The 24,801-nt window shown below is 36.9% G+C and overlaps 1 protein-coding gene across 3 annotated transcripts in view; it reads left to right on the plus strand.

Annotated features, from left to right (window-relative positions):
• b3glctb (beta 3-glucosyltransferase b) overlaps positions 1–17,645 on the plus strand; it is a 30,383-nt gene extending 12,738 nt beyond the window's left edge. Inside the window, exons 11-15 of one of the 3 annotated variants that reach the window (XM_004076287.5) lie at positions 1,912–2,025; positions 8,402–8,501; positions 11,525–11,644; positions 13,673–13,817; positions 15,916–17,645. In XM_004076287.5, the coding sequence (XP_004076335.1) occupies positions 1,912–2,025; positions 8,402–8,501; positions 11,525–11,644; positions 13,673–13,817; positions 15,916–16,050 (614 nt within the window). In that variant the 3' untranslated portion in view covers positions 16,051–17,645. Of the gene's footprint in view, positions 1–1,911; positions 2,026–8,401; positions 8,502–9,553; positions 9,760–11,524; positions 11,645–13,672; positions 13,818–15,915 lie in introns of those variants that run through there. The other 2 variants (XM_011483289.4, XM_078930746.1) reach the window with 2 other exon arrangements.
• The last annotated feature ends 7,156 nt before the right edge of the window (positions 17,646–24,801 follow it).

Consider the following 24,801-nt stretch of genomic DNA (forward strand, 5'->3'; position numbering starts at 1 on the left):
ATTCAAATTGACGTGATTCAGGAACAGACAACAGACCACAAGTTCCCTGCTCTGAGCTCTCAGCAACTGGGATGGGGAAAGGGGGGCGGGGTTGCTCTACGCCAGTGCTCTCGCTCACAACACAGAGTCAAATTTTTAATGAACTGCTGCCGCTCTGAATGAAACAATTCAATCATTCATTCGTTCGTTCATTCATTCATTCGTTCATTTATTCATCTTCTTCCATTTTGTCCCTTTCGGGGTCATCGGGCTACTGGAGCCCATCCCGGCCACCGGTGGGCAAAGGCAGGGGACACCCTGGACAGGTCACCAGTCTGTCGCAGGGCCACATATCACACACCCATTCACTCTCACACTCACACCTATGGACAATTTAGAGTGGCCAATTGACTTGTGAAGCATGTTTTTGAATGAAACTATGTTCTAGAAAACGACACAGGTTTTTTTTGTTTTGTTTTTTTTGGGTAAAAACGGCATCATCATAATCAGAAGACCACTGGAAACGCTTTAAAATAGAGCTGGACTTCAAACTGACAGATGTTCAGCTCATCTCTTCATAGGCTGCAGTGTCACTAGTTGGCCACCAGATGTCCCCACTCTTTGAATAGGTTGTTATTTTGCCAGACTCAAGCCTCAAAATTTAAGTAAAATTATGAACATTTTGCATACGTTGATTAAACTGATATATTTTTCCTAATGTATCATTTAAAAATACACAAGTAGTCCTCTTTTTCTTTGTTGTACGTCCCTAATTTGACGCATTGCTTCTTTTCTTTCTTGTGTCTTTCTTCCTCTATGTCCTCATTGCTAAATTCTATTGACAATTTATATTGGTCAAATAATGTTCATTAGTCCTAAACAAAATCCAGTCTTCTCTGTGAACTGGATGAGACAACATTTTCTAGTGAAATCTTTACTGGTCTTCTCTGTTCTGCGGTTGTATTTGGGCTATTGTTCAAAGACACAGTAGAAAACTTCTCATCCAGATGTTTTAAGATGCCTCAAATTTAAAAAAAGAAGAAGAAAAAGTATATTTTCATGCAACAAGTACAAATTCTTAGTTTCATGGTAACCTAATTTCCTATAAGCTTTTCACAAATATCAGAATACAGTTTATTTTCATTATTAATTATTATTATTTGCAAATGTTTTAATTGCCACATGGTATTGATGCCATAGAGGCAGAGAGAATATAAAAGAGGATGAAAACACCAGCTTCAAGGTGTGTTTCTGCTAAAGTTTGACGGCTGTTCTTTCACAGGTGTGTTTTCATTTGAATTTTTTTCTCATTGAAGCTCAACAGGCTTGTTTGTCATTTACTTTATTCAGCCAGTCAGACGGAAACGACTAGTTGAGATTCAGAACCTCATTTAAAAAGCCTGTTGAAATTGCAACAGCTTGTGCAATTATCCCAAACACCAATGCCTGTTTTTAGGGTCGTAGTGAGCCACTCAATTGTGGACGGCCTGCTTTAAAGCAAATTAAGAAAATTACCATAACCGAGAGCAGAATGAAGAGTATGTCATTAACGCTTATGTGATTTGGCTCAAATTCAGGTTATTAGAATTGCATAGCAGGGCGTCATCGAGAACTCTTCATGCTTGATGAATTACTAAATGTGTTTAGGAATAAATCAGTGTATGATTGGGCTCACTTGTCCTGAATCAATATGAATTTCGGATGATTGTATTTGTATTGTAATGTAGACGGTTTTTATGTCGATCAAGATGCTGCGAGAAAATGTTCTTCTCTCTGCCCCGCGCAGTTCTTCATTATTTGAAGAACGCTTTCAACCCTTTCAAATAGCCTCTTGGAGAGTATTAATTATGAGCTGGGTTTCAGTGACTGATACTCCCCAGGAGGGAGGATGTTGTTTCAGATTTCCCGTCTCTTCTTATTTTCTCCACGCAGTGCCAGTGGTGAAGGCTACCTGGGAGAAATCTGCAGGGCTTTTGGAGTATTACAGCGATGTCATTGATGCCTCCATTCCCACAGTCAGTCTGGGAGTGCCAAATACCGACCGAGGTGAGCATTGTGCCTTTTGGCAGGGGAACTGGAATAGGGGGATTTTTTTAGATGCAGAATTTAAAACAGTGTTTGTTTGGAAATCTTTGAGAAATAGGCAGAATCGAAGTAAAAAAAAATTCCAGATGATACGTCTTATAATTTTGTTTTAGGAAAAATTCCTTCATGATCATTTACAGATATAAACAACAAAACAAGTAAACTTTTTATTTTTCATTTTGTGTTTTGTCATTCATCATCTCTAAATATTTTGGTGCAAGTATAAATAGGTGTGTAGACTAAAAAATATTACTAAAAAAAGATGTGAAGGATGACTTTTTTTCAGCAGTAACTGAGTAATGCAAGTCAACCATGAATTGATGAGATTTTATTGATAACCTTTGACCTTGAGCTATAAATTAAGTGTGCTTGTTTTGGCCTCCTTCCTAGATCCTCTTTCATTTAGAGTTTTTATTCATTTTTTGTTCTCCATCACATGACTCTGCTGCAGTGCTGCCCTGGAAACGCACAAAAGTGAAATGTGGTTTTAGATTCTGCCCCTCTGCAGAGGGGAGTTTTTCTGCTGTTGTGTTTCTTTCTGAAAAAAAAAACCCAGTGTTGAATAGCAAATAGGACCGCAGAGAATTCTTAGTCCTGAATTGCACAGCTGAGTTTCAGAGGAAGAGTTCCTTTATCCTCTTCGGCTCAGCATTTCTGTTTTTACGGGCAGCTCGGGTATATCTTTAATCCTTCAGTTTTGTATGATGTCAGTTTGTGGTTAAAAACACTAAGGACTTTTTATTTTTTTTCACACATATTAGTAGAATAAGGAGAGTTTGAGTTAGAGAGTGGGAACATTTTGTTAGATCTGCTAACTGTAATTCTTATAGCTGGACTAGTCGATGTGCAAAAGGGGGAAATAATCCTGTAAGTAGAAAAAATATCTATGGAGGGCATTTTAAGGGAAACTTGGCTGGTCTAAAAAAAATTGATTTTTTTAGTATGAAAATTGATGGAATAGAATAAAGCTTTGTTGATCTCACAAAGGGGAAAACACCTTAATATGACAGCTCTATTAAAAACCGCTGATAGATAATAAATACGAATAACACTAAAAATAAGCTTTGAAAATGATAGCTGACAGGTCTGTGTAAGATCTGTGTAAGCGAGCTGTTAAAGCCTGACTGAAGGAGCTCCTTGTCCAGGATGGATTCCAGTTTCCGTAACATCCACCTCTCACCCCACCACTGTCACAGACTCCAGTGGAACGAAGCCGGATCTCTGCCCCAGTTTGTTGATTCTCTTCCTGTTCCCATCAGTGCATCCACCCGCCAGCAGCTCACTCTGTAGCAACAACGCCATCCTAGGAAACTCTTTGAGAGTGCTGCCTGCAATCTCTGGAGGACCTCAGTCTCCGGCCGCTTCTCCATGCGGCATTTGTTGTTGCCAAGTGACAACAGCTGATTGTGTAAACGACGCACCCACAGACTGCTTCAGAAGTGCCGGAAAACAGTCCAAAAAGGAGTAGCAGGCACGCCACCGCACTAGTCACGTGTTCAATAAAATGAGTCCATGTTTTTCAAAAACAGGCTAATAATAAGAAAAACAAAAATTTTTTTTTACCTTATGACTAGCAGGTGAGAGAATATAAGCTCGCTCCTTTAAGCGCTAATCATTTAGTTCAAGTTTAAATAGCAGTTTACCGACCTGAATCACTGCTCTGCTTGCTCTTTTTCTGCGCTATTTGGCTTTCTAATGTACTGTTAAATAGGGGAAACACTTTTTTAGCTTTCAAAAGACCTGAGTTGAGGCTCTGCACTTATTGCCTGTGTGTAATGAAAGTGCATCATCATTTACTGACCTGTCAAGCTAAAGCGTTTAAAGAAAAATACATCTCCTCCTCTGTCAGTTAAAGAAATATCCCATTTGGGGCTTGAACTTGAGGAAATAACTGCATAAAAATCTACAGAAATGAGGAGAGACATTTTTCTTTGCACATTTATTAGTTGTGCTTTTATCCCTGATGTGCCTCAGGCTGATGCCCAAATCTGTCAGTGTCACTCTTCAAGTATTTTAGAGTTCATCCGCTCCTCAGATGCAAGGCACATATCGCACTACACTTGCTCTTGTCCATATACTATCACCCCTCTCATCAGAGTGTGTCACTTCCGACCCCTCATCTTAAGGCTTTTTTCTATTTTATCACTTTCCTTAATGCTTCCCATAACAGGGCTTTCATTCGTTTTCCTTTTTTCTTGCCGTCCTTCTTAGGGAAAAGCCTCTTTGGCTCAAACATTCAGACCGTCTGATTGTAAATGGACTACTCAGGCGAGATGACACCTAGAGGACTCCTTTTTTAAATAGGATTTTGGCAAAGAACCACTATTAAAAAAAGAGGCATAACCCTTGTGGACATGTTTTGGTTTTCTTATGCTGCTCTTGCAAATATCTGTTTGCGATTCATATCTTTTTTTCTGCTTTTAATACATTTCTTTTTGGACGTCGAGTTGTTGATCAGGTTAATAGGCTCACGTTGTTCTCATCTCATCTCATCAATTATTTTAATATGAACCAAAAGAGTTTGTGTTCAGAGATTTTCTTCTTGGCTTCTTTGTTGGACTTTAATAAATGTTCTAAATACATAAAAAAATATCCTTTAAATTTGTGAAATATATCTATTGATTAATTGTCCGATCACCCTTTCCAGATCTGTGCAAAAATCTTGAAAGTGTACTGGATGGCTTACAGCTGTCTTTCTCTAAATACACACACACACACACACACACACACACACACACACAACAAATGCTTGTTTTGCAGCATCTGGCTTTAGTCAAATATCATCTTGCTTTTTTTCAAAATTTTGCTTAATCTTGCTTTAACAGCAAGCCACCCGAGGATCAACATAAAAAAAAGTATTATGTTGTTTTTGTTTTTATTACCTCAATAACTTGCTTTCTGAAATCTCTGCCATCCTTAGAGCCATTCTCTCACATTATCCGTCTTTTGTTGTTGTCATTTTCTTCTTCGCATCTCCAAGTTTGAGGTCCAAAATGCAAATGGCAGGCTGCCCAAAAAAAGTCCTCCGGATGCCTCTAAGTAGCACATGTTTTGATTTTTCAGTGCTGGCCAATGGTCAGCCTCAGAAGCGCTCTTTGAAATGTGTTTTGCTTGTTCAGATTTTCAGTCAAAGCGATGCATTTATGAAGATGCAGCCCTTCAGCAGATATGGGTTTTCAGGTCCCTTTTTCCTGTTTTTTTATTTGCTTTATTCTTAAACAAAAATAAAATTGCTTTTCAGTATTTAAATCCTAAATTGCTGGATCTTTGTCACACCTAACATTTATTTTGTAAAACAATGGCCTTTTTGCCCACTGAACTCTAAACCACCACAGTTGAAAAATAATGATAGATGAACAGATTTTGTAACCTTGTTGACATCCTTAAGATTCTTCAGGTCACGTTACACATGAACATTTTTCATTGCTGCACTTTTTCCAAACAGGAGCATTTCTGTTGTTTTTGAGCAAAAATGAAAGGGGTAACAGCTGCACGCCCCACTGTGGCACAGAGGATGGGACGATTAGCATATTCATAAGTTTGTGCTTACAAAATGAGGCAAAGCTGTAGACATGTCAGACTGAAGGGAGAGGGGAGGAAAAGTGGAGTTTTTTACTTTTAATGAGTTGAGACAACAGTAATAGGAGTTTAGCTGCTTTGAGCACTAAGTGCAGAAATGGTCGCAAGTTTAGAAAGACACAACGGTTTAATGGGATTGTAAAAGATATTAAAATAAAATAATTTTTACAGATGTTACAAATTATTAATCTAAGCACATGTTTTGGTTTAGATCAACTAATTATTTTCTCCTAAAAAATGGCAGGATATCCTCTTAACAGTACTCTACTGTAGTGCAGGCGTTTGCTGCAAAGCTGCAACTCCAGACCAGCCCCCTTCATTGTGGCTCTCTGGGAAAAAAGAAGTTTTCATTTTAAAAAGTAACTGTAATGTAAAAAGTAAGTAAAACACTTAAGAAAGTGTCTATTTACATGTCATTTTTACAAAATACGTGCTACCAGCCTGAACTTTTTTCTTGGCCGCTTTCTTGGCCGCTCACGTGACAGATAATGGGACTTTAACTTTCATTCATTCATGTTCTTGACCGTTTATTCCCTTTTCGGGGTCACGGGGTTGCCGGAGCCTATCCCGGACTTTAACTTGAAGTTTCATTTTAAATTTCGTGCAGCCAACAACCAAATGCAGCCTTGGAAGCACTTAAAATTCACATCTTTCATGTAGCCAACACGAACTTCCATCTCTTTTTGTAAATACATGCAAATGACATCATCCAAAACTAACTCAAGTTGTTTTCAACTCATTGCTAAACAGTTGAAGGACAGTACGTACACTATAGTAGCAAAAGTATTTGCTCACCCAACCAAATGATCAGAATCAGGTGTTTTAAACACTTGGCCTGGCCACAGGTGGGTACAATCACGCACGCAGGCATGCAGACTGGTTTGACAAACATTTGTGAAAGAATGGGCCGCTTACAGGAGCTCAGTGAATTCCAGGGTGGAGCTATCATAGGATGTGCAACAAACCCAGTTGCTCCTATATTCCACAGTCAACTGTCGGCTTTGTACCATTGCTAGCTTTGACTTGATTTGGGTTTGTTAAAATGTACAAATTCTTGCCTTAGATGCACAATTGGTAGAATAAACCCTGACATTACTCTACCTGCCTCTACATTCGTTGCTTTGAGATGTTCCTCTGTGACACAGGGTGTCTTATTTTGAAAGGAAGTAATGGTAGAAGTTATAAACTAATTCATATTTTGAAATTAAGATATTCTCTCTTTATATGTATGTTTTATTTAATCCATAAAAACAACAGTACATTCATATTCAACAGCTCAGTTGCCTTGTGGTTAGAGTGTCCCCCTGTGACTGGAAGGTCGTGGGTTCAAACCCAGGCTGAGTCATACCAAAGACTTTAAAAATGTAACCTAATTCCTTCCTGCTTGACACTCAGCATTAAGAGGTTGGATTGGGGGGTTAAATCCACCAAATGGTTCCCCCAGGGGATGGGTCAAATGCAGAGAACAAATTTCACACACCTAGGTGTGTGACAGATTTAGGGATTTATTTAAATTAATCCTAATAGTAATACAGACACAAATGCAAATCAGTGTCCTACTTTTCTAAAGGGTGAAGTGAGACTTTGCGGCTTCTACTGGGCTTTGGTGGATGAGAAAATCGACCTGAATGGCTCTCCAAGTGTTTCTGTAGTGTAATGCTTTACTGGTATACCAAACACATCATAGGAATGGCTATGTCAAACAGTGGAATTCAATATTCGAAAGAAAGCTGCAGGTTTCCAGTTGTTTCAAGAACATCAGGACATTTACGTCCAAAAGGCAAACACTTAAAAACAAACCTGGCTTTGATAAAAAATAAAATAAAAAAGAAAACGCTTCCAAAAGTTTGAAGAATAAATAGAAAAGTCAGCCAGAATCTCTGAGTTGTTGCTTTATTGTCTTTCTTGACTGATGTGAGGATTTTTAACTTGTGTTAAGAAACAGTTGGAAGAAGCTCGTCTGCTGATGTAGAAGCACAGGAAAAGGCATGCATGAGGGTGTGATGTGCTGCTTCTTCCCCTAATAGCATTTACTCATTGTAGACTAAGGAATTCCGGTGTTTTGAAAGAAGGATCTGTTTGCAGATTCATGTGCTGCTACAGAGAGGTCAAACCCCAAACCTCTCAGAATCCTATGTCCTTAGACCAAAGACGAAATGTCTTCAAATTCAAGAAGCTGGTAATTATCAGTTGATCCAGTTTTCATTTAAATGATTTCTTTAACTTTAATTTAGGTAATTCTTCTTAATATATATTATAAAATAGCCGTTTCTATGCTGAGAGTTTTTTCATTCAAACATCTGGTCTATAAATATGAAAACAAACAACTACTTTGTCTTTTTCAGAAATCAGATGAATTAAATATATTAGTATTCATACAAAACATTTTATTGTTTAACACTCTGAAACACATTATTGGAGTTCCATACACTTCTTAATTTTGATTTAAAAAGTTACTTATTGTGTGGATTATTTGACTGTGGGTAGTGAAATTGATATTGGATTTGTTTACATAGAGAATAGAACATTATCTTGTTGTTGGATCCCTGCATACAGAAAAAAAAAGCTTCAGTAAAACATTTAAACAAACCTTGAAGTGACATCTGCTTCATCTCCTCTTCTGCATCTCTTTGCTTTCAGGATAAAGTCAGATCCAATGTTTTTCTTTTGATAATGTATGAGCAACTTTACCTGAAATGGAAACCTTTTTTATTTTTCATCTTTTTCTTCTGGTTTGTCTTTTGTTGTCTCACTGAAGGACACTGTGGAAAGACGTTTGCAATTGTAAGGCGTTTTTGGAGTCAAGCTGCGACAAAGGCTGATTGGCTGCTCATTGTTGATGATGACACTCTCATCAGGTAATGCGGGAGAGATTTGTCTAGACTTCAAACATTTTTTTAAAAATCATTATTTTTTCAAAAAGTTATCATTTTTGGATGTATAACAAATTGTTATTGTTTAGGTTGGATGCCTTTTGTTTTTGTGTTTGTTGTCTTTGCCTTTTTATTATCTATTTTCATTTTTTGCTGTGATTTTCTTGACTTTAATCAAGTGTCAAGAAGGCACTTGGCTTAGAGAAACTCATTGTTTTTTGTCTTTACATTACATTATTTACCTTCTGATCTTTTACACGTTTAAATAGAAAAACATTGGTGCAGCATTTAAATTGTGCAATTGATCCAATTCACATTAAAATATAAAATACATATCCTCTAAAACATGGGGGTCTGTTTAAGAAAGATCTAGTTTCGTTCGCTTTTTTAATACAGTTTTTCTTTTTTAAGTTAGTTTTTTAATCTTCTCCACAGTATTTACTTATCTCCACTGATGTTTCCTTGTAACAAATAATATACAGTTTAAACAAGCGTGTCCTCTCCTTCCTGTTACTCTCCCTGTTTCTTGTGGCTTCTTTTTTTTAAACTTTTATTTAAACATCTTGGTGATTTTTTTTCCACCTATTGCTTTTTCGTACGGCTTTCATTTTCTTTCTCATTACAATTTTCACGTCTGCCTGCCTGAAGGTGATGAAACGGTTGCAGAAACCTAGATTGCAATCTTGTCTGTTTTCTCATTTACTATTATCTCCAGAATATGCTGGCTCTTATAAAATATATGTTATCTTAACATATGAACTCTTTGTAATCATTGCTAAATCTCATCAGTGGTTTTGTGTGAATTGCTGTAGCTACATGCAGGACTTTTATTCAGAAGGAACAAATTATTGGTTGTCTGCTTGTTTCCACATGAAGTTACTCGTTTTGAAAGAATTTCTCTGTGTTGCACTGACCACCAAGGATTTAAGATGGATTTAGTCAAACTGAAGGTCAATACATCTGTATTTTTATTTTCTTTCTTCATGATTAGACAGGATTAAACTAGATTTATAGATGTGATACTAAAGTTTTGGCAGACACGGGGATAGATGGAGGTGGATGTGTACCACGGTGACCCCTAAAGGAAGTAGCCAGAAGACAAAGATGAAAATAGCTCTTTTTTTAGTACACATTGCCCTGTTTTATTTGTTGCGATACAAAAATCTCTTTTAGGACCATCAATATTTATGGTTCATAAAATAGTGTTGTTTTTCTCGAAACTTTAAACAGTAAAAAATCTTTATTTGCTAATAAAATCTTAATTTACAAATAAACCTACCTTAAGAGAAATTCAACAATCATTTTTTTCCTGACCTCACTTTAATGCATTTTGTTAAAACAAGTTCCTTTTTCTATCACTAAATTTGACCTTTACATTCCAGTTTTCTCACATGTAAAGTTTTTTTCTTGCCAAAAAACTTTTATTCTTTGTGTCAGAAAATAAAATGTTTTTCAAATGTGTATTTTTTATTTAAAATATTTGCTCTTAACGACCAACTCCTCATCTTTTGATTGAAAGCGTTCCCAGTGGTTTTCTAATGATAACGCCATGTTTAGCCTAAGTAAAAAAATCTGTGTTGTTTTCTAGGACATAGTTTCTGCAGAGCGGCCGGAGTTAATTAGAAAATCAACTCTGAATTCTGGGTGGGAACGTTACCGGGGAACCCCACTCCCCTTCCCATCATCCATAACCGCTAACTTTACACACTCCCTCTCTATTTTACAGCCCCTCACAATTATTCAGAAATGTAATTTTAAGCTTTTTAATAGATGTCCTTGATCATCAGAAAAAATGCCAGAAGAACATATTAAAAACACCAAAAATATCATCAGAGTGGGTCTTTAAATGTTAGGGCTTGACTAACAAGAGAAAAACCCAGGAATTCAATGAATGTTCAATACATTTCAGGAAAGGAAAGTCTCAACCCTTAAATGTGGAAAAACTCCCAAAACACAAGCATAACATCATGAGTCCACTTAACTTAGAATTGATCTGAATTCTCAACATTCTCAAATAGTAATCCGCCTTTTCTTGAAGTCATCATTAGCGAAACTTCAGAAATGTGACTCTGCGCTCTGGGTTATATGACATTTTTTAAATCCTGCTCTTTTCATTTTGCTGCTAAGAGAAAGTGGCATATTTAAAAAAAAAGTGAATTTATGACTTTATATTAACTCATTTATTAATTTATAATATTTATTTATACACCATTGTTCAAAAATATTTTCTTTTTCCTCCATTCCCCTTAATAAACTGGTCTCTAATATGAGAGTCAAAAGTGAAATATCTATAAATTAATTTAGCAATTAAATTAAATTATTTTAATGTGGTTTCTAGGAGGCCTTTTTTCCAATTTACATCAGAAAAAAGGACTCTTGATTACCAAAGCCGATTTGAGTCACAGCAGGTACTTCTTGGTGTTGCACTTTTATGTATTTACTGTGGCATGTTCTCATGTTGCTGTTCTATATTGATTTTCTACATCAATCTTTTGCACACTTAGTTTTGGGTTGCATCGGTTTTTGAAACGACTGCTCTGTTTTGATCACTACTCCTGCCGTGACCATTAACAGCCGTAATCAGCTGCCAATTTGTCAAAACGCCAAGCACTTTATTTTGAAGAGACATACATGCTGCACTGGTCCAACTCAAATTTGTATTTTTAGTATTTTTTTTTTTGTATTCTGATTATACTTATAGGACATTAGTTGTTTTAAAAGTAAAAGAAGTCTTTCTTGGCTCTACCTAAGAATATAAATGAAATATGTTTATATGTCACATCAAATTTATGATGTAGTTTATTTTGTTTAACATTTTGGTTTAGCATGTTTCCTTGATAAGCTTTTAAAAATATCTATTATGACATAAAGTCAGGCACAGACTAAAGTTTGTATATTCAAATCAAAGTGATTTGCATTCCATGTGGAAGCCATTTTCTTTGCATACCATGCAGGATCATTTTGGGATACATTCATGCGTGTCATTTATTTTCGGTGCAATTTTCCAGTTTAACCCGGTTGAGGCGGCTGCTGCGTTGCTATGACCCAGAGGAAGCGGTGAGCCTGGGGGAGAGATACGGCTTTGGCTTGATGCAAGGCGGTTACAGCTACACCACAGGAGGAGCGGGGTGAGGAAAAATCTAAAAACGCTGTCACCAAGGGCCCAATTTGAAAGAAAACTGGTGTAACTACACATATTCTTAGCAGTCATAATTTCATTTATGTAATACCAAAAATTGAGAAAACAACAAATTGCATTATGTGCAAAATTTGTTTTCTAGCATTTGAACATTTGATCCATTTAGTGATGAAGCAGAAAAGCAGCCGTCAGGATTTCCAGAACCTGACCTTACTTCACATTACTGCATAAATGATGTAAAACCAGATATTTATCTAGTCATTCTGTGTACATCCATCAAAAACTTGACCAAACATGCATCCAAACATGCATCATTGATACTTTAGCCCAAACCCGGTCCTTGCCTGTTCTCCATTAGTCCCCGAACCTTATGCTGCTGATTACCTGGAGCAGGTGCCAGAATAAGGAGTCACCTGAGTCACCTCATCAGCAGAAAGCAGTGCTGAGAGAATTGTAGGACTTGTAGGGTGGTAGATCTGAAGGAGCAGGATTAGGGCAGCCCAGCTTTAGCCAGTAAAGCCCTGGTTAAAACACAGCTATTGAAACTTCATAAAACAAATGCATGACTGGACTCATAAATCTCTCAAGAAATGCTTTTTACATTAAAAGGAGCTGCAGACAGAAATTGACAAACTGTTTGCTTCTCCTTGGGGTTTGCAGCCTAAATGGTGGAGTTAAAAAAAACCCACAGGAACCAGATTTCTCATTTATCATTTGCATTTACATCCTCATTAAAAAATGGACAAGACTCTTGGGACAATAAAAACAAGAAGTCCCTCGCTTCTTCATACACTTTTTTACGTTGTTAATAGCTTTAGGCATGGAGGCCTAAAGTGTAGAAATGTGTTTTTTAAACAAAGCATAGCTTGTGAGATTCATACTGTCTGAGTTTTAATTTAACACATGTAACTGACTGCATTTAAGACATTTTAAAGACGAAGCACATTCAAAATGGGGTTTTTAACATCTTCTTGTAGCATTTTTCTGTTAATGGAGGACATGTATAAAGACAATTAAGATTAAAGCTGCAATTTCTTTCTTCAAGTCATTGTGAATCAGGAGCAGACGAAAAAATGCAGTTTGAAAAAGCTTGGAGTTGTCACGTACAAACTACAATCTGCAGGGCACAAACTCCCTGCTCCACTTCATTCTGATGAGTCCGCTTTACAGACAAATAGATCCATGTACATCTTTGTTTTCCTCGTCTGAGCTGACATCTGACTCCAAACCATACGGCTGGATAGCTCCGAAAATGCTCGCCATTTTTGTGGCATTGGTAATATTAAATTGGGGGTGTCAGGGGCTATAAGCTAGTGGGAGAGAGTGTAAACAAAGGGGGGATGGGAAATACAGTAAGCACAGGCTTACTCCCCGCCAACAGTCCTGTCCACAACTCAAAGGTGAATTTCTAGGAAACCACTGCTGCTCTGCAGACACTATGTCCTATCAATGCCATCAATGAAAACATGCAGTTTACGAAATGCTTGTAACTACATCTTCCAATTTCGCACTGAAGTATGCAATGAACGGATTTAAAAACTATGAAAAATCAGCTTTTCTGATAAAAACAATTCAATTTTTGTCTTAAAAATTTTGGCACCAACAAATTTATTTCAAACAGGATTGACAGTGGCAGTGAATGAAGCATAAGTTTGAGGGAAACATTAGGCAGCTGAAAATGAGATTGATAATCTCACAATAAGTAATGATATTCATAAAAGCTCAGACTCAATAAATCTGTAGAGGAAATGCAGTTGGAAAGAGACTAGTTTGCAGAGATTGGCGAATGAAGAGACAGAGAGCTACATTTTGAACACGAGATACTGTGAACAGAGGGAGGCGATAAAATATTTAATCAAATATACAAATAAAGTTACAGACAAATAAGAAATACTTCAGTTTTACGGTTAACTCGAATGACAACTACCTGCAAAAGAGATCAGTTGAAGTGCTGTTCAGATTAAATTTTCTTTTATTGAGAGAACTATTTTTTTCACTCATTTTTTTGTATTTGAAGGATGGTGCTCAGTAGGACGGCTGTGTCCAGGCTGCTTTCCAGTGGATGCGGTTGCTATAGTGACGACGCTCCGGACGACATGGTCTTGGGCAGATGTTTCACCTTCCTCCGTGTCCCCATCATCCACAACCCCCTGTTCCACCAGGTAGGAAACACTATAGGGAGGAACGTTTGACATCTCCACAAAAAACAGCCGACTGACGTGCAGCAGCACACCCTGAAGCTTTATTATAGTTTTTTTTATTAGGGTCTCCCTTGACACAAGACACCCATAAACTCTAAATTGTTGCATTCAAAAAGTTTAAAGAGCATACATTTAAAGAATAGCACTTAAAGAATACACCAAAACAGAAATAGTTCTAAACTTAAAATTTCCCATCAGTCAGAGCATTATTCTCATTTGAGCGACTTACCCTGGAGCGGGAACACTGAAGGCCTCCTAAGTTTCCACATTCCTTTTCTCAGTAGAAACACGCTTATCCTCAAACTCTGAACTGATTCATTACACCCAGATGAAACAATCTGTGTTCTCACTGTTCAAACGTGGCGATTGTTTTGAATTATGGAACTGCCGTTGTTAAGACTCCTTTAAGCTGCTCATGAATTAACAGAAACAAAGGTCAGAATTTCCCTGGAACACTGTAGAAAACAAATGCCATACCAATGCCAATAATTGTTTAAACCTTCAACATTTTTGACAAAAAAATAACCAAAAATCAGAAACTAAGATTTTTTTTTTTTTTAATACATAAGTAAACAGACAGTGAGCAATTTAAAGAAAAAGTTTTGACCAGATCCTCACAAAGTAACATCATCCTGCCCTATCGTAAGTATGGAACTGCAAAAATCAGTCCATCAGACAAAGCTTATAATAATTATAATAATAGTTATTTCAAACGCATCTGGCCCATCCCCTGGGGGGAGCAGTGAGCTGCGATTGAGGGTGTCAGCTGGCTGTGGAGAGCAGAGATCAATCCACCAACCCTTTGATTGTTGGATGACCTGCTCTACCACCTGAGCTAAACTGCAACCAAAGTAATTTGGAGATGCCGGGAATGACCTCATACATGCGAAGCATGCGCTCTACCACTGAGCTACATCCCCGTTATAAGTCTGCCCTTTTGTGTTTTCATAGATGTGTGTAGTTGAGCCTTTACGTTTGGTATGATTCGGTTTACTTATTTTAAGCATTAATTGTATTCAATACAATAAAAAAAACAGATTTATCAAACTAATTACAGAAATGATGAAATGCATTTATAAAAAAACAAAGACACAGTTAAATCACATTTGATTAATTTAATATATTGATCATTAACTAAAGTCAAGTAGAGCTTGATTTATTGCTTGAAAAGGAGTGGGAAGATACGATTTTATATAATCCCTCCCCTACTGAGTTAATGATACATTTTATAGTTTTCGTAATTCAGTTCTTTTCAAGTAACAAAATCAAGTGCTTATTGATGATTGATTATCTTCAGAAAACATTAATCCATGATCTCAGTGAACTGTAACGTGAATCACACACCATGTATCAACTATAATACTCAGTGATTATAATCACAATACAATTTTATTTAATCCAGAAAACATTGCTACACATTGCAGATAAAGTTAACAAGTAACAAAATCGACACACCTAGGCCTGTTTAGATGAACACAGAGCTGACATCCTGGCAATGACAAATGTTTTTTAGACTACTTAGGTGAAATTTACTAATTTTCCACAGCACACCTGACCTCTCATAGTACACTAGTGACACATTGGTTGAAAAGCACTGGCGTAAGCAACCCTCAATTTCTGTTTCAAAGTGTTTCTCTTGTCTTTATCTGTACTCATTTTTAGCTTTAGTTTTGCTTCATATTCAAAAAAAGGTTTATACCAATTCACACCTGATTTGTTTGATAATTATTGAACAGAACTCTGATTTACCTGGTGGACAGGATGAGTGTAAAAGTTAAAAATGAAAGCATTAAAATACAACTTGACTTAAAAATATCTAAAAGCTAAACAAAAGCTAAACAAATTACAATGACTTGCTTTCAAAATGTACATTTTGGTAAGGGAGACACCTGCTCCTCTGTGTGCTCCCCTCTGAAAAAATGCTGAGAGAAGAGTTTGATTTTTTTAATGTGAAGCCTCACTAAAATAACATTAACTGTTCTTTTAAAATTGTTGCCAGCAGCCTAAACCACCCCAAATGTAAATGTGAGTTTTTTTCCCTGTCTTTTTGACATTTTAGGCTCAACCGGAAGACTACGCAGAGGAGCTTTCTTCCTTGAAGCATGCCATCTCCTTTCACAAGCACTGGAACACAGATCCTGTGACTATCTACAGACAATGGCTGCACGACACAGATCCCCGAGATGAGCTGTAGTTACACTGCGACATGTAGACATACAGGAAGCAATACACACTTTTTCTTTATACAATCAACTCTTTAAATTTTGTTTTCTTTTGTCACCACCAATATTTTGCAAATTGGAATTGGTTTATTTCAAGCAATGAAAGAAGACAAACAAACTTGTTGACTATAGATTAAAAACCTCCTGTGGTAGGAGTAAATTGGAAATTCACATTTTTCTTGTTTTAGGCCAACAATCCCATTACAATCTGAAGTAAACTAACTTGACTTCAATATTTTTTTTTCCACGCGGCACACATTTTTTTATTAAAGACCCATTCTGATGAAAATGGTATTTTGGGTGTTTTTACATGTTCTTGTAGCCTTTTTCTCATGATGGGGGCATGTAGTCATGTAAAGAAATTAGGACACCCTCATTAAATAATCAGCTCTGTCTTAAAATAATGTTTATATGTCAATGTACAATATCATTTAAAAAAAATCTAAAAAAGAAAGTTATTATGGTTGTATTCAGACTGGGAGAATCCTTTGTTCCCAATCGAATCCGCTTAATTTATTCCGGATCAAGTCCTGAACCTTGTGTTTGGTCTGTATTTTTTTGGACCATTCGGTTACGCACCAAAGCCTGTAAACAAAACCACGTGACTAAAGACCCCTTCAGTCATTGGCCAGGAACTACGAGAGCAGATCCAAACAACAAGAGAAGGATGGACGCTTTATAATTATTATTTAGACAGTTAACTTACTAAAATGTTATATTTCACGTATTAGTTTTGAAGGTCGGCAACAACTCTTTACTAGTTACTTTGGTACGGCAGAGGCGTGCAAGGCGATTAAGGAGATGTGCCGTGTGCTTTAACTCAGAGGATGCTAGCAACTGCAGTGATGAGGAGCAATATTAATGTTGCTAATGGTAATCTGCCTTTTAAAAAATGTAATTCAAGTTATATCCGTCACTTCCATTACAACATTGTGGTCTATGTGTCATTCAGGTTATTTAAGTTACTTTTATACAAGAAACGCTTGTCCACAAATAGGTTTTTTTATAAAATTTCTGTCTTTATTTTTCTTTTTTTTTATTTGGCTTAAACGCCGTGTGATCAATGCTGTTACTTTATTACAGTATTTGTGCCTGATTTTCTCTCTGTATGTTCCAGTTTGTCAGAGTACACGACTCATTAAATCCTAGGTAAATCTAATATTTTAAGACTTCGGTTGACCTTGGTGCTCATCTTTCTGCTTTGCTTGGCTTTGGAAGGATAACTTAGATATTATTTAGCATTCAGTCCAGCTCCTCTCCAGTGAGTCATCCTTCATCTCTTCAAACATTTTCTTATCTGGTAAAGACATCTTTGAACAAATTGACTTACATCAGTGGCAGGAACTGATGTCCCACTTTTTTTTTGCTTCCCAAAATTCTGTTTTGTCATACAATGATGTTTTTAGACTCCTCTTAACCTGTGCAAACTTGCACCTCTTTGTAAAAAGAACAATAGTTTAGGATTCACATTTTATTTTACATTTAAATAATTTAGGTCAGTGACTAAAGATTTTAGACTAAAGCTGCACAGAGCGACAAGAATGCCACAAATAAACTGTTCTATCTATATTTGTGAATGTGTTTGTCTATGACTAATTAGGAGGCTATTTTCTTACCTCTGTTTTCATACATTTTTCTGTTTCTCACCCACCTTAGCGTTTGGTTCTCGCTTTCAGGTTTGAGCAAATATTTGCCCATCTTCCCTTCTGCTTGTGGCTATAAAAATAGCTCGAGCACGTTCCTTTTATGAGCTTTGCTTGTAGCATGACATGACATCTTAATGCATCACTTATTTCCCCTCCTGTAGCACTCAGGAAATCCAAGTTTTATCTGAAAGGTTTGAATGAATAGGTACTTTTACTACTTCTATTTAAGGAAAAAATAATCAAATTACTGCCATCTAATCAGAGTAATTTCAGCTACAAATTAGTTTTTATTTTTGAACCTTTTGTTTAAAAAAATCCTTACTATATAGCAAAGACTAAATTGCTTTTAAAGAGAGTTTAACTAACCTTTAACTGGTCCGATTAGAGCATGTGGTGGACCTCTGACTGAGAATTAATTATGTAAAAAGAAATCAATTATCAAAGGTAAACTAAGACATTGTCCTAGAATAATTATAAAGTTAATGGACCCTAAATGGAAGTGAGATCCATTGGTAAATTGACAAGATTTCATGCATGATGCTAAACAGTGTGCTAAGTCATTGTCTATTGTTGCCTCTAGCTCCTGTCTCAGCTCGGTTGGTGTTTGTGTTCTCGTGCACAAAAAAGGGATTAAATTAAAATGAGCAAATGGGTTCACTAAGCTGTGTTGGTTTAACACATGAAGAAGACCTGCCCCACACTAACAAAATAAATGTGGATGCTCTTTATGTTTGGGGGAGACTGTTCAGGGAAGGTTTCGGAACTTTTATTTTTAAATTTCTTTTGGTAAACAGAGTTTGGCAAAATTTTTCCAAAGGCTTTAACAGATTTACGGTAAGTGTTACATTAGTGAAGCGTGCATATATTCAGTCTATTATTGTCATTTATTCCGTTAATAACATTTCAAGATGAAATGTTTGTTCTTGTTCCCTTATTTAGTTAAATAAATTTCTTTAAAAACACAACTTATATAGGATTTTTTCTCTTCTTAATTATTATTTTTTTGCTGCTGCGACTTATAGTCTTAAAAATACAGTGAGTTAAAAAAGAAAAGTAAAAGACAGTCGTGGTGATATTATAAATGTGCTTCTTCCAACTCCTTTTTAACCAATTAATTAAACTGTTTGACAATCATAATATAAAACTTAATTCACTGTGTCATGTGTGTTTATGTGCTGCACATTTTGTTCATGTTTTGCTAGTTTGAATGGTTGTTTGTTTTTGTCTTTTTGGGTTTCTGTGCAGGCTGGCTGTGACTCCGCCCTGTCTCCAGTGGGTCCCGTGGAGTCACAGCTGCCTGCACTTAGCTAATCAGCCACACAGTATTTAAGGGCCCCTCCTTCAGCTTTCAGTGCTGCCTCGTCTTGTTTGTTGTTCAGTCTTATGTGGTGATGGTCTTTAGCTATTGTATGCTTCTTATAAAGAAAGTCTTGCTTGTGATTCTTCCTGTATCTGGGTTCTTCTCTGTCTAACCATATCAGTATGTCTATTTATGACCAGGTGTAAATATACTGTTAAGAAGTTAGCATCTTTTTTTCCCCCTTTTTTCTAATCAATTTATAAATCAACCAATATCTTAAATAGGTTTTATATAGCTATTTATTTTAATTGTCTTTTTTTCCGTTTGTGTTACTGTTTTTCCCTTTGGGCGGCTGTGGTGCAGAGGTAGATTGGTGGTTTTGGTTCCTGCCCTGCTCGCCCATGTGTCAAAGTGTCACTAGGCAAGACACTGAACCCACATCACTCCTGCTGTTATAGGTCGGCGCCAGTGTTAGCTAAGTCACCATCACTGTGTGAATGAGTGTGCATGGGTTAATGGGACTGTGAATGTAAAGCGTTTAAAGGAAGCTAGAAAAACACCTTTAGCATACGCTTTTAACTATTTTTATTGCTTGAAAAAAACCAATAAATCAATCAACTTTAGGTGTTCATGTACAAATCTTATAAGTTAAGTTATTTCCTTAATCATGTGAAACTTGTGAGATGGAGTTCATATTTGGAGGTGTCCCGTATGTCTTAAAATTAAGTTATGGGGGGCCATGGTGCAGCGGTAGGGCGGTCGACCTGTGATCGTAAGATTGCAGGTTCAATTCCTGCCTTGCACACCCATGTGTCGAAGTGTCCTTGGGCAAGACACTGAACCCCACCTTGCCTCTGGTGGTAGGTTGGCGCCTGTGTTTGGCAGCGGAGCCGCCACCAGTGTGTGAATGTGTGTGTGACTGCCTGAATGGGACTGTGACTGTAAAGCGCCTTGGGCCTTGTAGGTAGAGAAGCATATATATATATATATATATATATATATATATATATATATATATATATATATATATATATATATGGTACGGTCTGGTATTTTATGGTCCGTTTCTATTGTGCAATGGACCTATTAAACAGTACAGAACCATTCCTTATGGGGGGCCCCATCGGTTATAGGTCCATTGAAAAGTGGAATGGAACGGCTAGGGCGGAGTTGCTGTAGCCACCTGTTGATTGGCAGAGAGTGATGACGACATTAGAGAGAACAAAAACACGTGTCTCTTTTACTCTAGATCCAATCCAAGTTTATTCCTCTTTAGGGTGGCATTCAGCCGCCCGCCATCTCCTTACAACAACATTAAATTCCTGTTATACACAATGTACCAGACGTAAAGCAATGAAAAGACGAGCTGCTGGATGACCTTCATTTTTGTTGCTTTTCTAGTTGTCGCACTACAATGACGCAATGACACGCAAACAGTCTACAACAAGCATGCACCGTAAAAACAAACCACTCAGTGTAAGCGAGGCTTAACTGAGTGGAAACACTTATAAATAACTAGACCGTATCGTACCACTCCTTACTGTACCGGACCGGACCGTTTATTGCGAATGAGGCTTAAGGATACCTATATGGAAGCCTAAAGCTAGGTTTATAGCAGATATGTGACGCGTTCAGCAAATGGTGTTGCACTGCATTGCTACTATCCGATACTAGCACATGTCTGCCACCTGCAGTTGGAAAAGGCTTGGTGCGTAATGTCAAAGCGGTGCAAATCTAGCAAATCTTGCTCCAGGCTTTTTCTTCCACAGCTTTTTTCCAATATATGAAATACTTGGTGACATATAGTTCTGGTCACAAACTCCAATTATTAATTTCTCTTTCATGATTATTTCTTCTAAAGGTTGTCAGTTCTGTGAATCAAAAACGAAGCCATCCAAACATCACTACCAAATCCGAATTTCTGATTAGTCAAAGTTTAACATTCAACGCATGTTCAATGGCCTTGTGTTTTGTACGTAGAACCCAAAAACAGTCGTAGAAACTTGCATAGTTTTGAATGCGGAAGGCAGAATCGCGCAACTTTTCATTGGAATTGGTTGCTTGAACGTGCATTGTCGAGGGTACTGTGAAGCTGTGAACGTATACCTTAAGAGTAGTTATGCATGCAGGTGTTAAAAAAACTGCATTACTCTACCTGCAAACAGTTTTATTTGTTGTTTTTTTCTGTCTATTTTATATGATAGGCTATAATTTTTTTTATCAGGTTACTGATAGTGATCAACTTACAAAAGACCTTTGTTAAATCTGAAGTCATGGGTGCGAAGAAAAAAGAAGAGGTTGATCGAGGAAACCTTGGGGGGAGGCTCCAGTGCAGAACACCAAATAAAAACTACCCGAGGTCTTCTAAGGCAGAAGCACGAGTAATTTTAGCTCCAGCTTTTATCTTTACAATGTGTGAAGACAAAGCAACAGTGGAGATGGTGTTCTCTTCGGAACTGGTGTACCTACAGGAAAGTTGTTCAGGCCTCAGGCACACTCACATTTATCTTCTTACTAGCTGATCTAGTTCCTTAAAGTGTTCCAGTGAAACAGAACTTAGTAATATGAAGGTTATTTATACACGTACTGGTGACTTTTTAGACACAGGAAACAATTATGACGTTCTAAAGCTGAATAGAATTGGGATTTGCTCTAGTGATCTCCAAAATGTCTGTCACAGATAGTTAATTTTTAGTAAGGAGTCAGGATTTCCATCAAAGCATGACATCCGGAGGACTGCCGATCACTCTGAAGAAGCCCTGCTGCTCATCTAACTTGTGCTTCACATATAAGTCGCCTGTAATCTGCACGAATGACAGCTTTAAGCTTCGTCTGTATGCCTCTTTGGCACCTGAGAAAACGGCTGTTTTTATCCAGAATCATGCTGAAACGCCGAAGTACTGCAGTGCAAAACCTATTTGTTGTACATTATCTCAGAAAACCTCCCATTGTAACCCCATGAATCACAGAACGATGCAAACAGGTGATCTAGTTTCTAGCAACTCTGTTTTGCAGCCCACTTTTCCTCCTTGGTAAAGACCTTGAGGTTTCTTTGCTCTTTTGTGTTGAAGTCTAAAAATAGAGTTTTAAGGGCTTTTTTATATAAATGCCCCAATATTTGCAGCTGAAATATAGGAGAATGTAGTTTAGCATTGAAAAACCTGCTTATTTATATCTGCAGTATTTGCTTTCACGAACATCTACATGTGTTTTTTCTGCTGATATCATAGGTTTATAAGTGAGCTTTTAATTAAAATGTGCATTGGCAACATCTTGCAAAACTTAAGTGAGTTTTTTTAGGGGTTTTTTTTCTCTATGTTTTTCGAATATTTCAAAATCTGATTGTAAATGATGCTGAATGAGGAAGAAAGCAGGCAGGTGAGTGGAGAATGGCATTACATAGAAGAGTTTTTCCTTTTTTCTTGTTTTTTGTACATGAATGAGGAAGAAAGCAGGCAGGTGAATTGAGAATGACATTACAAAAGAAGAGTTTTTCCTCTTTTCCTGTTTTTTGTCCATCAGGTGTGTCTCATTTCTCTGTCTTTACTAAAGCCAGAAGTATCATGTCACTTTGACATTAGTTGCTATAGCAACAGGGACAATGAATGTCCATAGTGTTGGTTTATCATCAAAATCTTCACTGATCATGAGAATCTGTTAGAAAAAAAGTTCAAATTCTCCTAGAGTGATAAATCTTTTCCACAATAAAAGAGGAATAATGATTTTAACTGTTGGTTCGATGTTTGATTGACACATTTTAGATGACAAATTCCATCCAGGCTGCTTTCCAGAACCCTCAGGATTTAAATTTTCATGAAGTAATACAGTCACACACATATCATGACATTTTCTTTCATGCAGATTCATCAACGACTCTAACAATGAGGTTCATTGTGTTCCTGCTTCACACATCACCTCGATACCAGTTAATGCAGCAAAGCTTCCAAAGACGACTTTTTCTTTGACTTCTTATTACGACTCCCATTGACAACAGATGAGGTTCCCATAAAAGGTTGCTGCTTCCTCTGCTATCGCAGCTTAGAGCTGCAAAAAAAAAAAAACATCTATGCATCACTTCAGACTTTATCTAATCCTCTGATAAGTTCCGGTTTCTGTCTCTTCCCTATAATAAAATGTAATAAACCGCCCCAGTAGATGTACTAACAGTATACTTTCAGTGGTGGTTAATGGTGAGGACATGGAATAAAACAGCACTATCACATGTGGTCACATGACAGAGCCGTCTGGCTTTACAACCCTTTAGCTCTTCTTGGTTATAGGGTCTTTCTTGTAAGATCAGTCGAAGCGTAATTACTAATGTAAACTTTAAACAATGAGATAAAATTGAAGCTCACATATTAGAACAGTCTCAGTTTTTCCTGAACAGTTTTAGTTTTGCCTTAAAATACACAACAGCCTTTGAATCTCAATATGCCAAAGAAAAGAATTGTCAATTTTTACCTTTTTTAAGTTGATTAAATAAGGAACAGAAATGTTTGCTGACATGCTGGTGGTAAACAAAAATATCTACATGGAAATAAGTAATTTATTTACCTCTTTAGACTTTTTTTTTCTCTTTTCTTGTCCTTCTCAGTCCTAATGAGAAGGGAGGTCACTAGCTGCTGCAATATGAACATGTCCCAAAATATCCCGCTAAGCCATGTTTTTCCAACCATGTTTTGGTCAGCAAGCAACTAAACAGGAGTCTAATTTCACCTCAGAATAACAACATTAACTTTCTGCAAATTCTAACCAGGCTGTTGTTGTTCTATCTCTGTACTAAATTGTAATCAGGTTACAATTTAGAAGTTTCTTGTAATTCAAAGCTATGAGCAGTGTCTTGCCCAAGGACAAAGTGACAGAAAAATGGGATTTGAACCCTGAAGCAATTAACTGGCAGAAAACTGCTCAACCCGCAAAAAAAAAAAAACTGTTAGTCTAACTAGCCACACCAGACCTGGTAATGACAGAGTTGGGTAAACTGACCATTTTTTGCTCATTGTGTCAGGAGCATCAATGCTTTATTTCTTTCTGTTTTAAAAAACGTTTTTGCTAAAAATAATTTAACAAATAATCCTAAACATGCCCTTTTTGGCCTTTGTTATTGCACAATTTTAGTTGACTCTAAGCTCAGTTTTATTTAGGCTAAAATTAATTAACTGAAGAAATTCTGATGGCCCTCCTGGTTCAAGATGACCAAAAAAAAAAAAAAAAGAGTCTGAGGAGTACATTTTTGTTTTAATGATACATTTTTCATGTTTCTTATTGGGGAGCCAGTTTAGCTCGTGCTGGTTTGCGGCGCCTTCCATCCGTGAAACCAGGGTTCAACTCCGGGCTTCTCCCTGTTCCCTTCTCTTCCTCTGCCGGTTCCAAGCCCGGCTTGAGAAGGTTGCGTCAGGAAGGGCATCCGGCGTAAAACATTGCCAAATTTACCATGCGACTTGTTCGCTGTGGCGACCCCTGATGGGAAAAGCCGAAAGTGGAAGAAGATTTTTCATGTTTCTTATTGTTTTTTATTCATTTAGATATTTAACAATAGTGAAAGTTTTATTAAAAACGTCTATTTTATCTTACATCAAAGACTTTATGTTAAATTACATTAAATAAAAAGCTCGGTTGTTTATCAACATTAACATCTAGATTTGTTTTTTCTCCCTAATTCATTTACTTTAGATTTTTTTTTTTAATAAAGTAAAATTAACCATTCTGTTCTTAAATTGATTAATGATTTGCCTTGTCTGTCCTGACATGGAACGTATATTGTATGCAGATGATAC

Source organism: Oryzias latipes, chromosome 14, assembly GCF_053564925.1.
Source record: "Oryzias latipes strain Hd-rR chromosome 14, Olatipes_Hd-rR_3.1".
NCBI lineage: Eukaryota > Metazoa > Chordata > Actinopteri > Beloniformes > Adrianichthyidae > Oryzias > Oryzias latipes.